This window comes from Juglans regia, chromosome 13, assembly GCF_001411555.2.
Source record: "Juglans regia cultivar Chandler chromosome 13, Walnut 2.0, whole genome shotgun sequence".
Classification (NCBI taxonomy): domain Eukaryota; kingdom Viridiplantae; phylum Streptophyta; class Magnoliopsida; order Fagales; family Juglandaceae; genus Juglans; species Juglans regia.
Window position 1 is genome coordinate 38,382,195 of NC_049913.1, and position 21,330 is coordinate 38,403,524.

The window sequence follows — 21,330 nt, forward strand, 5'->3', positions numbered from 1 at the left end:
TCGTTTACATTTATAATTTGTAATAGAGAGTTGATATGATGTCATCTTTAGTTGTTTAAGTAATACGTTGCATTTTGCGTTTAGCTGTAATTGTAATATGTTGCCGTTTGGAAAGAATATACAGTTAAAGGAAAAATGAGGAAAGATCATCGATGATCATTTCATAAGCAATTATTCTTTAATCTCTCTCTCTCTTTATATATATATTTAATATCTATATATATATATATCTTTTTGCACTACAATTATCTAGTATAAGTAGAAGGAATTTGTGGGTTCATTATACCTATTATAGTGGTTTTCACTCCTAAATAACTCATAGACATATTCATTACGTTGAATTGTGTAAATCTTTGTGTTTTTCTAGATTTATTTTTGTTTATTATTTATTTTTATGGATGAATATAAAGAATACTATATCAAAACTTGAATTACCATTATGAATCGCGAATAAGTTTTTCCTCCATTACGACACGTTCTTACGATTTTTTATATTAACAATGCTCACACCCTTTAGAGCACTCCTATGGGTATTTGGCTAATAGAATCTCAAAATTTGTTATATTAGATTATGCAAATGTAAAAAATAATTTATTTTAATTTAATACAGTAATTTAGTGTTGTGGGTTGAATTTGATAGTTACTGTAACATGATTAAAAAGAATAAAAAAATATTTTTTTCCTTATTTCCTACTATGATTTGGTTACTACTAATTAACATATAATCAATAAAATGGTAAAATATAATAAAATAAAATAATTTTAAAATTTTAAAATTATTTTATTATTATATAAAAAATATATAAATAATTTAATGTGAAAATTAAATGTGAATAAAATAGATAAAAATAAATTCATGGCTTATTAATTAAAATTTAATCCAAAAATCATATAATATAAAATAAATATTTATTTAAAAGATAAAAAGGCAAAAGAGAACTGGACACGAAATATCAGCAGGACACGAGGTACGAGGTCCGAGTGGGGCACGCGATCCTGCATCTCACGACACCTGTACTCTTCCAGCACAGACATGTGACTTCTTGGATGGAACATTCATTGTCAGAGGCGGGAAGGACCAAACATAAAAGGAAAGAAAGAAGAGCAAAAAGTGGCACCCAACACACGAGACGCCACGTATTGGTATTTCTAGCCACCCACCATCCTGTTGGACCCCACCAGCACTCATAAAATATTAAAATCTTTCTTTTTCCCAGTACCGAATCACTAACTGCCCGATCGTCTCTCCACGCGTCCAATATCTTCATCTCTACCGTCCACGTCTCTGTTTTTGAAAAATCCAAGTCAGTGGTCATGCATACCCATCTGTCTCCAATCTAACGGCCACGTAAAACCAACGGCCAGGATTTCATGTATTTTTTTTATATACTACTCCTGCGACATTTGCTCCTGCTTTCCAAGCAAATGAAAATGAAACCCAAACCGAAGCCGACGTCCGATCACATCTCTGTGCAAATGGCGTTAGATGCCGAAGAGCTCAGCCAACTCATCTTGACAAAAACGAAGAATACACGTCGGAAGAGGCTGAAAGTCCGGCGACTAAAGTACACGTATCGATCGAAGATCCACGTCGAGCCACAGAAAGAGAAACAACTACTAGACGAGAATCAGGATGATTATCACCACAGCGTGGAGAAGAAGATATCGTTATCTTTGACATCTTCCTACGAAAACGACGAGGTTTTGTCTTTCCGTAGAGAAAGTCCGGAGAGTTTTACTACCTACGGCTCGGTGTCCTTGATAGGGAGGAGGAGAGAGATGGAAGATGCGGTGAGAGCGGAGTTAGGGTTCATGAAAAAGAGTAAGACTGCCGTAAAGTACGATTTTTTCGGAGTTTACGATGGGCACGGAGGGCCCCAAGTGGCGACGGCGTGCGAGGAGAGGTTGCATGGGGTTCTGGCTGAGGAGAGAGATGATCATGTTCAAGGTGAGGATGAAGGGATGGATTATTGGCAGAGGGTGATGGATGCGTGTTTTGGTAAAATGGACGAGGAGGTGAGGGATAACGGGTTGGGAAGAACGGTGGGATCGACGGCTGTTGTGGCGGTGGTGGGGGAGGAGGAGGTGGTGGTGGCAAACTGTGGGGATTGCAGGGCGGTGATGTGTAGTGGTGGTGTGGCCTTGGTCTTGTCTACGGATCACAAGGTACGTACGTTTTCTTGCATTTCCTTTGTTTCGTATCAGAAAATTTAAGAAAAATCGCCATTAGAAGCAGCGGCTTGGGGGCTTTGAGGTCGACACGTTGTTTGATCTGTTGTAGCTGTTTGGTGTTAAATAATATATCGTTAGAATATTTTATTTTTAATATTATTTTTATTTTATAATTTGAAACAGTTAGAATATTTTATTTTATTTTATTTCTGTAAAAATTGAAAAAAATTTAAATAATTAATCGAGAGGACTTGAGAAAACCAAACTTACCGGTGGCTGTTTCCAAATGCGTTTTTTCCCCGTAAGGCACATGCCACATAGAAAGTTACAACCAACCAAAACAAAAGACAAAAACAGTTTCTATAAGGGATGTCTGGACTTCAAGTTCAAGCTTAACAAGGTAACATAGAGAGGAAGGTAAAGTTGGGATTGGTGCTGTCATAAGGGACCCTATGGGTCAAGTTAATGGCACTCTCCAAGCCCACCGAGACCTACTGGCAGACCCCTTCATTGCAGAGGCTTATGCACTAATGTTAGCAGCTATATTCTGTCGAGACATGGGAATACAGGATGTTATCATGGAGGGTGATGCACACCAAGTCATCAACATTCTGAACAAAGAAACTTCTGATTTAAGTCAAGGAGGAGTCCTAATTGCAGACACCAAAAAGATACTTAATACCTTGCATTCATGGTCAGCTTCCCATGTCGAGAGGGAAGGAAACAAAACTGCCCACATTTTAGCTAGAAATGCTCTATCCCCTGAGGAAGATTTATATGTACTGGAAGATTAGCCAGCTTGTATACATTCCACTTTTATTAGTGAAATGCTGTAAGTCAGTCATAAGCAATAAATCTGATGGTTTTCGAAAAACATAAAACAAGGCAACTTAGAACATAGACATCTGGTTAGTGCCCAAATTCTCAAAAGTAACAAGAATGAGATTTTGAAGGCTTTAAAAAGTGTTTATATAGGATAGGTGCACACTTTAATTACAGTTATAATTAGGTACAGAAAAATCGAAATTGATACTTTGACCTTACAAAAATGATGGTTATTGACCCTAAGTTCTTCCCATCCTTCCACCCAGCTGCAATTTAGACTACAAATAGGGGGATGAATGTGACCTTAATTTTGAAGCTGATGTTATTTGCGAATTTTCCTGTGAAATTTTAGGAGAACATTCAGAGGAAATTTCATGGAATGCTTTAACTCTTGAGAGCCATGTATTGAGGTTTCGAGAATAATAAATTGCAGGGTTGTCTATTTCTTCTGTTCTGCACAATTTTCTTTCCCCAGGGAGCGCTTATTTTCTTTTGGCGTGAATTTTATTTAGGGCAACCTTGTCTAGAACAGCCGTGTTTTGAGGCCGGAGGCATGCATGCACTTTGTCAATTAATTAAATCCCCTAATCATTCCAAGGGACTATTTACCGGCCAGTCATTTTGTTACTCTCATCTACTGTAGCTACTAGACAATACTTTTAACTTTGTGAACTGTCACCATATTTCTCTGATTTTGCGGTATGTTAACATGCAGCCCAATTTTTGTATTTTATTTCTTCACATGTAAGTTGAGGAGGATGGATGAACAAAGGAAACGAGCGTTAGGTATAAGATGCTCTTAATATTTATTCGTTTAAAGAGTAATGCTATATACATCAGTCTGTATAAGTCACGTGCACTCCATTGAAAAAAGTAGAGTTTGTTATTAAAAAATTATTATTTACGTAGGTTTTAGATTTACTCACTTATTTCAAAACGAGTGTACCTGCAAATATCATTTCTTTTCTTTAAATCAAGAGTCAGATAAACACCGCTTCCACTACAAGAAAATTACTTATTTGTGGTCAGTTAATTCCAGCAAAATGATTATTTATAGCTAAAATGAGTCTATTTTGGTCACAAATAGCCTTTTTATTGTAATTAAATGGCCACCAAAGTCCGTTTTTCTTGTAGTGTTCAGACCCTATGATATTTACACAGTATTGTGTTTGCTAATTACCATGTAGAGATGTTTCTCTCTGTGGGAAATCTGGGTCATAGAATTCTTATGTCCAAGTCTAGTTTTCTGGCTCTATGTGTTGGTCAATCTTAGCGAATGTGTCACGAAGGTGGTGATAGCATGCATTCTTTCAATTACTTCAGCGTTATCTTTTGGATTGTTTATAAGTCTTGCCTTATCTGAACGTTCATGGTGAGATTTGCGTGTTGTAGATCAACTTGATATTTACATGGTCCACTCGTACCATTCACTTGCATTATGGTAACAAGGAGATCAATCTTTCTGTCATAAGAATTGAGTTTAATGTCAACAATACCTAAATCATACGAGTTATGTCATTTGTGTGCATATAGCCTGGTAGACCAGATGAGTTGAACAGAATTGAATCTGCTGGTGGAAGGGTCATAAATTGGAATGGGCAACGCGTTCTTGGTGTTCTTGCCACTTCAAGATCAATAGGTATGTAATTATAAGTAGTCTTTATTTCTGTTTCTTCCTTGGAATTGTGCTAGTTTTTTCAGAATAGTATTCTTGTGAATGAAATTTCTAGCTTAGGAAACAAAATGGTGATTTTACATAGCTAAAGAACAAAAGCCTTAAAACATGAATAACTTGCACCAGTTCCTGGTGGCCATAAAATTTTCCATGACATCTTCTGCCACTCATTAATGAAGATGCTCCAGAAGCAAAACTTTCTAACAAAGTTGATAGGTATATGTTAATGCAATTTTACAAAGCAAAAAAGGGTCACTCCAGTGAGAAAGTTAATTTATTTTGTTTATGGAGAGAAATTCAATTTAGAGATTTTTAATTATTGCGTTCTTATAATTCATATAAGAATAATGTCACTCTTCAACTTAAGTTTTGTCATGATTAATTATACATGTTTTGTTGCAAAATTTTTAAATGGCTTTGTATATGTAATTGCATTTGCATAAGTAGACAATATTCACTTAAACTATGTTATATTGACAGGTATGAATAAGGATATCTAAATTTAGTATGAAAAACACCATCGCTTTTTGTATAGATTTACATCGTGACATTTCTAAGCAATTTGCTTAGATCTTTCGGTCTCTAAATTCTCTCTCAATCTGTGAGTCTCAAAACTCTGGGTCTCTCTTAAACCCCAATTTTGAATGCAGGTGATCACTACCTTAGACCGTACGTAATTTCCAAACCAGAAGTGACCATTACCAAGCGAACCGATAAAGATGAATTCCTCATACTAGCCAGTGATGGCTTGTGGGACGTTATTCCTAATGAACTTGCATGCCGGATTGTGAAGAGATGTCTTGATGGAAAAATGAGGAGGAGCTCTATACAGGAGGTTGAGAATGAATGCTGCCCGGCCGAGGCAGCAGCATTATTGGCTGAGCTAGCACTGGCTCGGGGAAGCAAAGATAACATTAGTGTTATTGTAGTTGAGATGAGGAAACCCAGAGGTTTTGTCGGTTCATAGTCTTACCTTTCAATCTACATTTAGTACCTGATCATCATGGCATTTACTCTTCTGGGTTGCTTTTCCGAATGCAAAAAGCTTTCAATCTGGAAACTGACCAAGGATTTGGATGAGGAAATCGGAACGGGCCTCGGGAAATGGTGGCCGGATGGGAGCTATATATATATATAAATTTGTGAAACACCTGTGTCATAGACTCAATACTACAATAAATTCTTTTGTGTTGGTTTGTTAACCACAACATGCACCATCCTTGTAATCATCTCCTTGGTTATTACAAGGACTCGGAAACGGAGCTCACCATTTTTGTTTTTTCTCTCTACCATTTCTTTTGGGTTTGGCTTTGCTGTGGTGGTATGTTTTCTTTTTTTGATGGGCTTCTTTTTGCATTGGTCCTGCTTTTACTTTGTTTTCTCTGCATGTTGTGGTAGGCCTTCAAGCCGAAACCAGTCAATCAGTCAGGGTTTTTGCTTTGTGGTTCCTTGATAATATAGATTGCTACTGTTTATGATAAAAGGCCAATTGATGATTAAGGAACTAGGAAGGTAGAAAGGGTGTTGAAATTTGTAATATCATTCATCCTCGTTATAAATATCATGCCTGGCCGAGCTGCAATTTGGTTTTCTAAACATTAGCACGCAATAAAAATAGAGAGTGCGTATGGGCATAATTATTTTATAACTCTATAATAGCATATTATTCAAAACAAAAATTAAAGAAATTTCAAATATATATTTTTTTGATAATAATATACATATAACTTAATTATTTTACAATCTAGTTTGCAATCAATCAATGCATTCAATAATTTCCATTAAAGTAAATCTTAATTTTTCAAAATTACCTCTCATTTAATATAGAGTTGCAAAATAGGTGTAAATAAATTATTTTTCAAAGCCGAAAGATAAGTATGATAAGAAGATTATCTCACGTTGCGTGGATCTTTTATTTTTCTTAAAAATGCAGGCGTCCTTCAACTTAAAAATAAACAAAGGCGATAGCTTGTATATATTTTTTTTCGATTTTTCATCCCCCATATAATTTAATTTGTATATTGTAACCTATTACTATAAAAAAAAATACTTATTTGTTGCCGGTCATTTGTTAGGAGAATAATCATTTCTTATGAAAATGAATTCATTTTTGTCGTAAATAGTGATTCTCGTCATAACTAACTCGTCACAAATATTTATTTTTTCTTGTAGTGTGCATTTTATAAGTTATTATGTGGCCATATATATGATGTCACGTTAAGAAACTAGGGAATTTTACATGAGAGTTATCCATTATGGAGGGAAATTACAACATAAAAGTGTTTCATTTGGATCTAAATATACTACCTATACTTCCGATGATGCTTGAAAATTTTGTAACAGTCCCATTTCTCATGAAAGTCAAGAAATATTCATCTGAATACGTGAGATCTTAGAAGATCACTTGTGGCCACTTAATTAAAAAAGTGAATCATATATATGGAGAGATCAAGACGGAGATCTTTTTGGGCTGTCCCTTTAAAATTATCATGAATTGCAATCCTTAAATGCTTGCCACCTGGCGAGTTTATAGTTTTGCAACTTGCTATTTGCTGCCTGATATCGGAAGTCTGAGGACGAGAGTAAAATTTCCAATAAAAATTAATCACTATATATATTAATTGCTGTGTATGATTTATTTGTAAAATTCTATGAATGTTATTATGCATGGGCGGCCCATGTTTTGCAAGTACCACATGCACGTTGCCTTTCTTTATAGAGTTTCAATTTCCTGTGAGGGCAATGAGAGATTCACACGCCCAGCACACGAGAACATGATTTTTTTTCTATTTAAAATCCCCAGCATCTTTCGCCACATGCCATGGAAGTCTTGAGCTCCTCTACTTTTAGAAAAGAGATACATTTCGATATCATGGAATATATATATATATATATATATATATATATATCTTCTTAATTAAAACTTATATGGTACTACGTACTGCTTTTCTAATTTTTAATTACCACGTTTAAAACTTTAAAACATGGATGAAAGATCATGAAACATGGCCTTATACGTAGAGGTGGGACAGACTACAGTACTACAGTTTGGTAATGATATTTTTATAAATTTTTTTAAAATAATTTTTGAAGTTCAGATTTATTTTTTAGTATCATAATAACTTATTCATGGTTTTATTTGAATTATTTTTATTCGAGAAGTGTTTACAACTATAAAAATATTTCATAAAAATAAGTTTAGAAACGTTGGATATGATTTCTTGTAATACGTTAAATTTATTTTGTAATAAAAATAATTTTATAATATAACGTACTTTATCAAATTACATCAATTAATTTATGAGTTTATTCTCCTAAAATTTCTTTATAATTAAAGCATTTTTCTCTTATTTTCATTACGAGATTATCCTATTTCGTGCATATCCAGGCAAACAAATTTATTTAAAACTCTTAAGATATGTTTGGAAGATGAAATTATCTCAATTCATTTCATACCATTTATTGATGAGAGTACTTATTACTTTTTTAACTTTTTATAAAAAGTTAAAAATTCATCTCTACGTATTTAATATATTTAAACATATATCTCAATCTATTTACATTTAAATATATTTTAATGAGATTATAAAATATTATTATTTAAATATCAACATAAATCATCCGAAATCACTTTATCATTCAATCGCTACTCAAAAATTAAGCATCTCGATTGTTGCACGTACGAACCGAACATGGCATTGGATTCGCGAGTTCCTTTCAGAAAAGTAATCAAATATATAATCTCCTTAAACATATAAAGTTATACTGCTCTTTTATTTCTGTCAAATACGTGGTATATATGCGTCGCTGAACAAGATGATTATATATATTCTTCAACGACCACGTTTAAAACATGGATACCACGTGGCCCCAGGATCCAGCGAGTTGTGGGCCAGTAAGGGCTAGCGACATTTCAGTACTGACAAATAATTTGTCCTTCAACAATAAACATTATAGAAAGGGCCCGAAGAAAAAAACATTATAGAAAAGAATTTATTATGGATTTATTTTTATATTTTATATTTATAATTTTTTTTATAAGATACGAGCATATTTTTTATAAAATATAAGAATGTTTTTTTTATAAAAAGTAGGATGTAAGGTGATAAATAGTAATTGATGAGAGATATTTTTTTTATAAAAAAATATTAATTAAGCTATACAAAAGAAGGGGGTCTATCAATCATCTACCACGTGTCCGATAAATCTATATATATTTATATATTAAATGACGAGCAATCGAAAAGTGAAAGAAAGAACCTCCACATTCGTGTCCACCATTCTTTTTGATGTTATTTTACTGTATATATTATGCTCCATGGTCCATGATTTAATGATTTTTTATTACTTTTGGCCATTATTATTTTTTTGGGAACCCACCCTCCTGGCCCCACCACCCTCATCTTTGTTCATTGAGTCATCGAATTCATTGATAATTGGTACAATGTTCTCTACGTTGGTGACAATTTCACGCTTTCTCCATTTCTGCTATGAAATTGATAAGAAAGAAATGACATTTGCTAGCTATAGCTTGCTTTTGGTCCGCCAATTAACTCAAATCTCTTTCTCAGATTCTGCATGGGAATACTTGCAGAAAAATATCTGTTTCTGACAACTAAGTCGCTACTTTTCTTTTTTAAACAATAATTTAAGCTACTGTACGTTCATACAACTTTCATGGTTTATACCTTTTTGTTTAACACGTTATATACTGTTTATATGTAAGAAATGTTTTATCTTATTTTATTATTATAATTTTTTTAAAAATTTTTATACCTAATATAATAAATAATTTAATATTTTAAAATTTTAAAATAATAATAATATTAAAAAATAATATTTTATTTAACTTTTAACTTTTTTTTTTTTATAATTTATTTTATTTCATCACACTATTTAAACTACACTTACATATTTTGTTAATTTTCTATATTGGAAGAAAGTGGCTAATTATCTGGATTGTTACAGCTTTTGTGGAAGAAAACTACAAAGCCAAGCAGTCTACAAAATGAACATGCACGACTACTGGCGCTATCATCATGCAGAATTTCATCATGATTCTATTCTCCAACCCAAAACGAATGGTGGTTATTGATTTTCTTTCCGACTATGTGACAAAAAACCCTGATCTTTGAAGATCTGGATAGAATTACATGATAAAAACTTATAAAAGAATCAGACAGAAGGGAGAAAATGACGTCTTTCATGATCATGATAAGTCTATCTATCCCAGCTTTGAGCATATACGTTTAGCCGCGCGCGGCATTTCCCATATTTACTCCGATATATAAGTCGACTATTTCTTTTTAAAATTGTAACGACTCAGAAATTACTGATGAATGATAAGTTTTTGTTAGACGAGTAACCTTGGATATAATTTTAGATTGTGTAAATTTCATATATTCTTTTTGAAAAAATATATTGTGAGTCATAAATTTGTTCATACTTTTTTAGAAGGGAGTGTATTAGGCTTGTAAATTCTAAAATTATACATATTATTTTCGAACATCTTCATTGACTTAACCAAAATTAAAATATGGTTAAAATTTAGATAATTTATATAAAAAAAAAACTCCACATTGGATTGAGTATCTTTAAAACAATTTAAATTTTTGCTACAATGATTGGTCAAATATGAAGAATCACAATTGATTCACTAAATATTAAAAAATTAATTTCTCACTCCAACGACTTGTAGATGTTTATGTAGGTGCATATTTTTTATTGATATTGATCAAATGAGTATGTTGCTAGATATTTGATTAGCGAATAAGAAATTTAGATAGAATTTAGATAAGTTTAATCTCAATTTTTTGTTATTAGCATTAAATGACATTTGAAAATATAATTTTTTTAATATTAATTTAATTAGAATAAAATTATTATTAATATTAAATTGGTAGAATTATAAAATGTGATACAAATAAATTATATAAAAAATTATTAATTTAATAATATTTTATTATTATATAGTGATTGAATGTCTAATTCAATGTAGAGATTGAATTAAATGGAATGGACAAATGCAAAAAAGTGTGATATTGGCTAAATTTTGAAAATGCATTTGGCCAAGCCAATGAAAATGCTCTTAGATTAGGATCTTTCTAAGGTTTCATTTGGTTACGCAGCTCAGATGATAAGAGATGAGATGTTTTGTTGAAAGTTGAATAAAATATTGTTAAAATATAATTTTTTAATATAATTTTTATTTTGAGATTTGAAAAAATTAAATTTTTTATTATATTTTGTATGTGTGAGAGTTTGGAAAAGTTGTAATAATAAAATGAGATGAGATGATTTTGTATACGTATCCAAACCGGGCCTAAGTTATTTTGTTATGTTTATAAATTTAGGGTGAAGAATAAATAATACAATTTGTGGGTGTTACTATATTTATTTTTGTTTATATTTAGTTTTAAACATCTATTCGGTAAATATTTTGATTAAGGCTTGGTTTGGATAAAGAGATGCTTCCATCTCATTCAATCTCATCTCATTTCATCTTATTTCAATATATAAACACCACAAATACAAATACTTTTCAATTTTAAATTTTCAACTTTTATTTAGTTATTATCCAATTATTACAAAATTCTCAAACTTCTAAATAAAGCACAAAAAATAATTCAATTTTTTAAAATTTTAAAACAAAAATCCTATAAAACATTTTTACTCAAACAATTCAACTATTTACAAACTATTTCAATTCATGTCATCTCAATTTATTTCATCTCAATTCATCATCTAAACCAATCCTAGCACCAACATTTTATGTCATCTTTCTCGGTATGGTAATTTTAGAGTTGGCGGTAAAAGTCATAAGAAATTCTGTTTTTGTTTTTTTGGTTGTTACTTTCATCGTGAGTCACAAGTAGCCACGTGTTAAAATTTAAATAATTAAGGACATGATAATCTTATCATATCTACTTAACAAATTGATGCTTGTGGGAAACATTACGTGGTTATACATACTTGTGGTGACAAATTAAAGTCAAATCCTTATTCACATGATTCCATAACCGTGTAGCACGTTTCGGCTTTTGTTAAATATAATTCCAAGGCTTCCTTACAACTTTATCTTTACTCCAACTGAAGATCAATTAATCACGTTTCGAATTACCATATCTCATCGAATGATATATATTAAGGACGTGTTTCACAATTTTTCATAGACGATCACATGCAACCAAAGAGTAAAGGGACTTGGGGGCTCAATGGAATGCCTCCGATGCCTAAGTCAGTAAAGAGTAGTATGATTTCTCCAACTCGATGTTCAGATGATCTCATAATCGTATATGGACCCTATAAATAGAGCTTTGTGACTTCTTTGGATAACATTCAATAATTGTCCCATGGTTATTTGAAATTCAAGCCTTGGGGATATCATGGCTTATCTTATCTCCAAATGAGCCGATAACCCTTTCATCCCGAAGTGCTCGGGCAGTTAGCGGTTTGGCTCCATCCAGATCAGGCTCATATGGGGTTAGGCCTTGGATTCATTAGCTTATTGGAGCATGTCATGGCCCAAGCCCATGATAATACCCAACGAGCCCTTAGACCATGTCGTACTCACGCTTGTAATCGTCTCGAGGTGTTGGGCCTTTGCAACACATTTTGTAAGGGCGACAAGGTAACAACTCTTATTGAGTGGGCTTGAAAATAAGGGCATAATCGCCACATAGATGTCACAAGCGTGAAAGCACTAAGTTCTATCTTCGGGTACCTCTTCTTGGCTCCTCTTAAAGCTTTACTAACATATTACATATTTTTTTGCTCTTTCCCTTCATCCCTGACTAAAGCGGCTGATACGACATCTGAGGTGGCAACCAAATATAATGACAAAGATTCCCCCTACTTGGGTTGGCTAAGCAACGGCGACTGAGTTAGGTATTCTTTCAGCTGTGTGAATGCCTCCTCACATTGGGAGTCCCAACCCTGGGCCTTCTTCAGTACTTGAAAAAAAAGAGGCACTTGTCTATTGATCGGGACAAGAATCTGTTGAGGGTTGCTATCCTCCCCACCAACTTTTGGAACTCGTTCAATTTCGTGGACGACTTCATCTCAATGATTGCCCGTAGCTTCTCGAGATTTGCCTCGATGCGTCTATCTGACACCATAAATCCCAGAAATTTGTCCTATTGCACATTGAATGCACATTTGGTCGGATTAAGCTTCATCTTGTATCGGCGTAACATGCTGAAGGTTTCCCTCAAATCCTCCATGTGCTGTCTAAAATCCATACTTTTTACCAAGAGATCATCCACGTACACCTCCATGTTTCGGCCTATTTGATGTTTGAACACCTTGTTTACTAGCCTCTAGTATGTTGTCCCTGCATTCTTCAGCCCAAAATGCATGACTTTGTAGCAGTACAATCCCCTATTAGTTATGAAAGCCGTTCTATCTTGATCAGACTGGTCCATCTTGATTTGGTTATACCCTGAATAGGCATCCATGAAACTCAACACCTTATGACTTGTCGTGACGTCGACTATCAAGTCTATCCTAGAGAGAGGAAAGCTATCATTTGGATAGACCTTGTTAAGGTTTGTGAAGTCTACGCATATCTGCCATTTTCCATTGGATTATTTTACCAACACCACATTCTACAACCACTCAGAGTATTGAGTTTTCTTGATGAACCCCACCATTAACAACCGATCAACTACTTTTACAATTGCCTTGTGCTTCTCAGAACTAAAGTTTTTTTTTTCTTGATAGGACGTGCATTTGGGCTGACGTTTAACTGGTTTTCTATTACATCTTCACCAATTCCTAGCATGTCTTTATGGCTCCATGCGAATATGTCTTTATGTTTGAGGAGGAGCTATGTTAGTTTTCGCCTTTCTTCTTTCGCCATTTTGGTTCCAATCTTCACATGGTTCTCTGGTTGAGCTGGGTCAAAGCTAACAAGCTCCATGTGCTTGTCTGCCTCTCCTTGTCTCGGGGCATCTTCATCCTTTGTTTTTGCCTCTGCTATAAATACTTCAAGTGGTGGCGGCAAGAGGGCCACCACAACACTCTCTTGAGATCTGACTACCTTTAAGTCTTTTTGCCTCAACCTGAGCTCTTGGACATAGCACTCTCGGGCGAGCACTTGTTCGCCATGTACTTCCCCAATCCTCGCCTTTGTAGGGAATTTCATTTTTAGGTGATAGGTAGAAGTGATCGCTTTCAAAGCATTCAGCATTGGTCAACCGATGATAACATTATACGCTGATTGTGTCTTCACTACTAAGAACTCCATCATGGTGGTGGCGAGGTGGGGATTTGTCCTCACTGACATTGGTAGTGTGATGGACCCCATAGGCTGCACTGCTTCTCCCGTGAACCCTTTCAAGGTAGTTAGCACTGGACGAAACTGGTCTACACTTATTCCTATCCTTGTGAAGGCGTTCCAAGATAGGAGATATGCTGAACTCCCGTTATGGATTAGTATCCTCTGCGTGGTGTAGTTTGCCACCAACATCGTTACTACCAACGTGTGTATTGTGCGGGTAAACCACTCCTCGACAATCATTGTCGTCGAAACAGATAGTGGGAAAGGATTGTACCCTAGGCTTTCTACACTGTACACCCCCTCGTGCTTAACAAGTCTTTCTACGCTAACTGTTAAGGACGTGTTTCACAGCTTCTCACACACGATCACTTGCAACCAAAGAGTAAAGGGGCTTGAGGGTTCGATGGAACGCCTCCGATGCCTAAGTCAGTAAAGAGTAATATGATTTCTCCAGCCCAATGTTTAGATGATCTCATAATCGTACCTGGACCTTATAAATAGAGATTTGTGACTTCTTCGGATAACATTAGATAATCGTCCCACAGTTATTTAGGGCTTATCTTATCTCCAAATGAGCCGATAACCCTTTCATTCCAAAGTGCTCGGGCATTTAGTGGTCTAGCTCCATCTAGGTCAGGATCGTATGGGGTTAGGCCTTGGATTCATTAACTTATTGGAACATGCTATGACCTAAGCCCATGATAATACCAAGCGGGCCCTTAGAAGAAGATCCAATATCCTTGTTTGGATTCGTAGGTGATCTCAACTCATTTTACTACTATTCGCTATTATTCACAAATTTTAACACACAAATCTCACTACTATTCACAAACCATCTTAACTTACATTCGAATCCAAACCGAGTTTTAAAGGCTTCGTTTGGATAATAAAAATATTCCAGATAATCTGTGAATAATAGTGAAATAATAGTGAATAATTTGTGAATAGTAATAAACTAATATAAAAATATCTAAAAATAATTATTTGTATAAATATTTTGGACAATATCACAAATATAATAATTATATTGTGTATGTTTAAGGCCTGGCCGGTCTCTCTTCCTTCAGCTTGGGAAGCCTTGTATTATGCACATTAAATATGTCACTTACCTTTCTTTCTCATCATAAATGTTTTCTTAAGTTGTTGCCTGAATTTGAATTGCTCAAATGGAAAAAAATAACAATAATATGACTCATCAAGTGGGCTCGCAACATTTATAACTATTTGTATAAATATTTTGGACAATATCAAAAGAGTAATAACTTAGGCCTTCAAGTTCTTACCCAAACACGAGGTCTAGTGATTAAATTAGTTGAGAAGTTGTTCGCAAAATTAAAACCCGAGAAATGGGAAAAGAATTAAATGATCAATAGTAACAAAATATGAAGCAATGCCTAAACACAAGTACATAGCGTACAGAACTCGTGCGAACTATTTCAAAATAAAAAAAAAAAAAAAATTTATTATAAAATAATTGATTTTTTAATTTTTTAATTTTTTTCAAAAAGCATGTAGAAAATTTATATGATGTGCGGGTAGTGACTGATGTATAGCATTTATATATGCACAGTCCCTGGTAGGCTTTTATTGTACCATGTCCTATTTGCCATTTTATATGATTGGAGATTCCTGATAATTTCTTGAGAGGCAACTCAGACAAAGATGTGCGAATCTCACTTGTTTGGAGTCTTTGGATAGATGGGATCAAGTCTTTTGTTTTTTGGGGAGGTGAGATCTCATATTCCTCTTTAAAACACCACTAACCTTATTGTCTTCGATTCAAACACGAAATTAAAGGAACCCAAGAATTCATCTATATCTATATATATATATATATAAAGCTTTGATTTTCCTTCTTGTTGGTTGGATCATGATTTGAATATCTTAGATTTAAAAGGAAATAAATTAACAAATCTAAATATTATTTCCTATATATGTTATCTTACTATTATGAAATGATTTGATTTTTTTAAAAAATCTACAATTATTTTTTTCACAAATTAAATACAGCTTTTAAATAAATATATTATATAAAGAACACGTGGGCATGAGAACATTTTATTTCTAAAAAAAAATAAATATTATACAAAAAACACAGATCAGTCACTGTTTGTGTATAAATAGGCGCAGTCTTCATCCTGCAAAGGTTTGTATAACAGAGAGACAGAGAGAGAACCAGCCCCCCAGCTCTTTCCCGCTCACTTTCTGCCCTCAGTAGAGACAAACGAAGAGAAGAAGAAAGCATCTTGAGCAATACAATATCATTGCCATTTTAGCCAGGCAAGATCTCTCTCTCTCTCTCTCTTTTTCTTCTGTCTCTATGTCTATGGTTTCCTCTTCAATATATTCGAAGGTTTCAACTCTCTCCACTCTCCTTTTTTTTTTTTTGGTATGATCTGTCTTACACTGCTGCAGGTTTTGGATGACACGTGAATTTTCTTTTGATCTTCGTTTCGTTTCGTTTCGTTTCATTTACTAAGTTTTCTAAGCAGAGGCTATCTTTTGGCTTTTGGGCTTTGTTTAATGGACCTTCCTGTGTTAAACCCTAGCGCCTCTGTTTGGCTCCTGGGGAAATTTTGAGAGCGAATTTGATTGTTGCACTCGTTACTGTTTGGAATGGTTCGTCTTCAAGATGATCGTAATTTACTGTTCTGCCAGATATTCCCCTTCATATTTTTCTCTTCCCATAGTTTCTCGGAAACCAAAGCGGGTTCCTTTTCACAAAGTTTTGTGCCAATTTAATGCAATAGGTAAAGTATTATTGGAACTGGAAATATTTGAATCTGACGCTTCCGTGGGGAACTTTATTTTCTTAGTTTCACGTGGTTCGATATAGCTTAGCATTTAGCTTTTCCGCATTTTAACGTAAAGAAATTTATTTTCTTTGTTTTCTGCGCAAAAGTGGATTACCTGTGTTGATAAGAAAACGTTGGAAACGTAAAGAAACAAGAATTATGATTATGATTATTATTATTATTATTTATTTATTTTTTTCTAGAGAGAATTATGATTTTTTTATTTCTTTGTAACTTTATTTGGGGCCGTAGAAAAATAGAAGCCTTTTTTTTCATCTGGGAATTTTTTTTCACAAGGAGAAGGCTTTTTTTTTTTTTTTCCTTTTGGGAATGGAGCTTGTGATATTTCCTCAAGTTTGGGGCATTTGATTGCGTCATTTCTGTACCATTTTTTGGTTTTTTATTTGCTGAACTAGCGACTAATTTGTGCTGTATATTTACTTACTATAAGTAAAGATTCTCCTAACTTTTAAAGTAAAAGCCTCCGTTTTTGGCGATGGATCTTGTTTAAAATTACGCCCTTGTACTTGGAAGTTCTGTATTTGAAATTATGCCTGGTATTCTTCTGTGCCATGTCCTTTTTTCTATTTATTCATACGTACAGGATACATAAAGATTTTCTTTTGAAGCTTCAATGTCTTTTTTGTAGTAATCTCAATTGAATTTATGAGCTGTAGTAGTGGAGATCAATGCATGAACTTCAAGGGGAATGCTTCCCTTTGTGTTTGGAAATAGTTAACACCTAACATGTAACTAGGTTTTATCTTTTGAATATTTCCTATGTCCTTAGGCTATGCCTATTTACTTGATTGAGTAAAAGCTTATTTTACTTGATAAAAATGTTATTTTTTCTTATTGATATATTTTGTAATCTAGATACTGGAGCCCAAAAAGAAAAAGATAATATATGGAGGGTGTCACAGGAAGACGTTTGGAATGCCAGAAGACTATGGATGGGGAGGCGAGTAACCGGAATGGCTCAGAGAAGGCTCTCCCTTCTTGTTGCTTGAAGGCCAGGGTGTCAGACCCTGAGTTTGAGGCCAAATGCCATTCTACTGTTGTTTCTGGGTGGTTTTCGGAAACTCACCCTTGCTCTGGTAATTATCTATGATTTTCCCAACATCTCATTTATGTTCATGCATTTAAATCCATGCAAATTGGTTGGGATAAATAGGTTTACATCACTGACCACTTTTCATGTCTTTCTACTTCAGGGAAAGCTAGCAAAAAGGTTTATTTTAACAACCCGATGTGGCCTGGTAGGCATTACTTTCATATACGTTATGCATATTTTCTGTGGAACAAATGGCGATAGCTGATGCTGTTTTGGTTATATTTAGGAGAAGCCCATTCACTATTAGTGGAAAAGGTTTTGTACAAGGGAAAGTCAGAGTTTCAAGAGGTCCTGGTTTTTGAGGTTTGGAATTCTTACCTTCGGTTACTTATAATTTTCTCTTATGAGTTGGTGATACCATCTCTTTTATCTGCAGTCCTCAGCATATGGGAAAGTGCTTGCACTTGATGGCATTGTTCAGCTGACAGAGAAAGATGAATGCGCCTACCAGGAGATGATTGCTCATCTTCCTCTTTGTTCAATTCCATCGCCCAAAACTGTAATTTCCATCTGGAAATCATTGCCTGAAGTCCTTACTGTTAATAGCTTACATTTGCTGTGTATGATTTTCTTTTGCATAGTCTTTGTTTTATGTGGTAATGAATAATGGAATAAAGTTCCTATGAATATTGAACGATTTGAAACATAAAAACAATTTTGTAGTGTTACATGATGCTCTTAGTCGTTACTCCCTTTTTTATCTCTAATATAACTAAATCTAAATCATTAGAAGAAAACAAATCACAGCAATAAGTGCATTGTGATAATCGAAGTTTGTCCTCTAATGCTCCTGGTTGATTGCGTACTGATCCTGGAACTTTTAAGAGGAAATGTTGCTAAGAAACGTGATTGTGTTCTTCTTCTTAACCTATAATTAAAGTTTTCCTTTTGAAGTTAGAACCAAAAGTAAACAGTGGTGGTTAGAAGAGAGCAGAATGAAACTTTGAAATCCATTAGACAGATGCAAGTGTTGTACCATCAGTCTGTCTTTAGCAGGATGGGTAGACATCATTTCATTTGTTGTATGATCATTTGATCTTTTTATCTGGTCACCTTACTTTGAAATATGCATAGCTTTTTAAAACATTTTTCAATCCGATCATTCTTCCATTTTGACCAATAACTTTGCATGTTGGTTTTTACTCTGTGTTGGCATAATTCTGCGTTACTAAACATCATTTTACAGGTTCTGGTGGTTGGTGGTGGTGATGGGGGAGTTCTAAGAGAAATTTCTCGCCATAGCTCTGTGGAAAAAATTGATATCTGCGAGATAGACAAGATGGTCATTGATGTAAGTGGATGATGTAACGTGCATTCTTCATTTGATTGCCTGTTGTCATGTTTTTCTATTTAATCAAGTGATTGGATCATTTTCTTTTATTTTAGGTCTCTAAAAAGTTTTTTCCTGAGTTGGCTGTTGGATTCGAGGATCCTCGTGTCCACCTTTACATTGGTGATGGTATGTTCAAAAAAGTGTCATAGATTCATTTACTTTTCACTTGTAATTGTTGAGAATAAGGCTATATGCCTGTTGTTGATCCTACTTTTTTTTATCCTACTAGCTGTTGATTTTCTTCGGCACGCACCGAAAGGGAAGTATGATGCTATCATTGTCGATTCATCAGACCCTGTGGGTATGTCTTAGTAATTTGATCTGTTATGGTTCATTTAATATCTTCATAATGGATCACTGCTGCAGATTATTTTCTGAGGTTGATGGTTCTTTTCCCCCCCAACAAAAGAAAACCTTAATGTGGTGTTTATTAGGTCGGAAATTATCCAAAACTTAACCAAAACCTCGGTCATGGGGTCCCTTTGTCTGAAATAGGTCCTGCACAGGAGCTTGTAGAGAAACCTTTTTTCGAAACTGTAGCTAGAGCATTGAGGCCTGGTGGCGTTCTCTGTAACATGGCGGAAAGCATGTGGCTCCATACACATCTTATTCAAGATATGATCTCTATTTGCCGTCAGACATTCAAGGGTTCTGTTCATTATGCCTGGGCTAATGTGCCAACATACCCAAGGTATTGATTTTGCAACATTTTCGATTTTCCGTTTACTACCAGCTTATTGCTTTCTTGGTTTTGTGTGCAGTCAAACTGACAAGGGATTACTGAAGTTTGGTCATCTCCATTTTGGCTTGGCACTGACGGAACTTATGCGTGTTTAGCTTTTTCTAATGAATAGTTTTGATGTAGTCTGGCAAATTTACCTATATATAAAAAAAAAATGTAGTCTGGCAGATTTGTTATTTTAAGTTACTTGGACATTTTGACATTTTATAAAGTGACCAGCTACACAGCGGTTTACACCATTTACACGACTGTATCCTCCCAACTAATTATTCACATTTAGAATTTCTGCGGTTACGTCTCGCCTCCTCAGTCTTGTTGACTGCTTTTGTGTCATGCAGTGGTGTGATAGGATTTCTTATATGCTCAACTGAAGGGCCACCTGTTGATTTCGTAAATCCCATCAATCCCATTGAGAAGTTAGAGGGAGCTGTAAAGCATAAAAGAGAACTAAGGTTCTACAACTCAGAGGTATGTTTTTATTTCTTTATTAACTTATTGTTTAACTCTACTTCAACTGATATCTCCTCTACAGCCTATGGCTATGCTGCAAGTTATTCTTTTCTTTTTAAAAGCAAGTTAGCTGTCTAGTGTGAATTATGATTCACACTAGACAGCAGACATTATTTGTTAATGATGTATACTTTTAATCCTTTCTCGTAGATATTGGGTGAAAAATTTCTATTTTTCTCCCCACTCTAATCTGTTATAGTTATCAACAAAATACAATCTCTGCATGTTAGAATCAAATTTGAGTACATTTTCTTGTTATTAAATTCCTTATTCAAACTCTGGCTGAAAAAAAATTTCACACAACAGAAAAACAAACCTTATTTGCACAATGGAATACACGCAAGCAATATGGCTCGACACTAAAAGGCATTGTTGTTGTAACAGATGCATTCAGCTGCCTTTGCCTTGCCATCCTTTCTGAAGAGGGAGGTGATATTGCTTCAAGATTCTCCAACCCCGGCACAACGAATCTGCGTTTCCTAGATAATTATTACCTGCCCTTGTTTGATTTTTCAGATATATGACATTATTCCAACTAGAAAGCAGAAACTGGGTGATTATTGAGGAAGTGTAGATAGGGTCATGACCTTGGTTCGAGGTATTAGTGAGGATATTTATTCTACCATGTGATATTGTCGCCTCCAACAATCAATTTGTGGATGGGCAACTTTTATCGTATCATGCCTTTGTGACATTACCATTTCTGTGATTATCCATTTACTTTGTCTATTTTAGTGTGGAGTTTACTAATTGCGGGGTTTTTTGTGCCCCAAGAAAAATATAAATGGAAGTGTACAATTGATTTGTGATTGTTAAAATAGGAGGCAAGCTGAATTTGCCCATTACAATCTCTTTTATGGCCTACCAAATTTGTAAGGTTGGCG

General features: G+C 34.4%; 2 protein-coding genes across 4 annotated transcripts; both read left to right on the forward strand.

Annotated features, from left to right (window-relative positions):
- The first annotated feature begins 1,218 nt into the window (after positions 1-1,218).
- LOC108983560 (protein phosphatase 2C 51-like) lies at positions 1,219-6,155 on the forward strand. Its single transcript, XM_018955236.2, has 3 exons — positions 1,219-2,166; positions 4,531-4,636; positions 5,323-6,155. Exons 1-3 carry the CDS (start codon positions 1,372-1,374, stop codon positions 5,637-5,639), a joined length of 1,218 nt encoding a protein of 405 aa, XP_018810781.2. The 5' UTR covers positions 1,219-1,371; the 3' UTR covers positions 5,640-6,155.
- A 9,935-nt stretch (positions 6,156-16,090) lies between these two features.
- On the forward strand, positions 16,091-21,179 carry LOC108983562 (spermine synthase-like). Of its 3 annotated transcripts, none has more exons than XM_018955238.2 (11): positions 16,092-16,232; positions 17,624-17,844; positions 17,962-18,006; positions 18,088-18,164; positions 18,238-18,360; positions 19,048-19,152; positions 19,248-19,320; positions 19,424-19,495; positions 19,690-19,885; positions 20,275-20,404; positions 20,831-21,179. In XM_018955238.2, the coding sequence occupies exons 2-11, from the start codon at positions 17,655-17,657 to the stop codon at positions 20,927-20,929; spliced, it is 1,110 nt and encodes a 369-aa protein (XP_018810783.1). In that variant the 5' UTR covers positions 16,092-16,232; positions 17,624-17,654; the 3' UTR covers positions 20,930-21,179. The 3 variants fall into 3 exon arrangements, with proteins under 3 accessions (XP_035540555.1, XP_018810783.1, XP_018810784.1); XM_018955239.2 differs by having other exon boundaries at positions 17,671-17,844; XM_035684662.1 differs by lacking the exons at positions 20,275-20,404; positions 20,831-21,179 and adding an exon at positions 19,956-20,268 and having other exon boundaries at positions 16,091-16,232.
- The last annotated feature ends 151 nt before the right edge of the window (positions 21,180-21,330 follow it).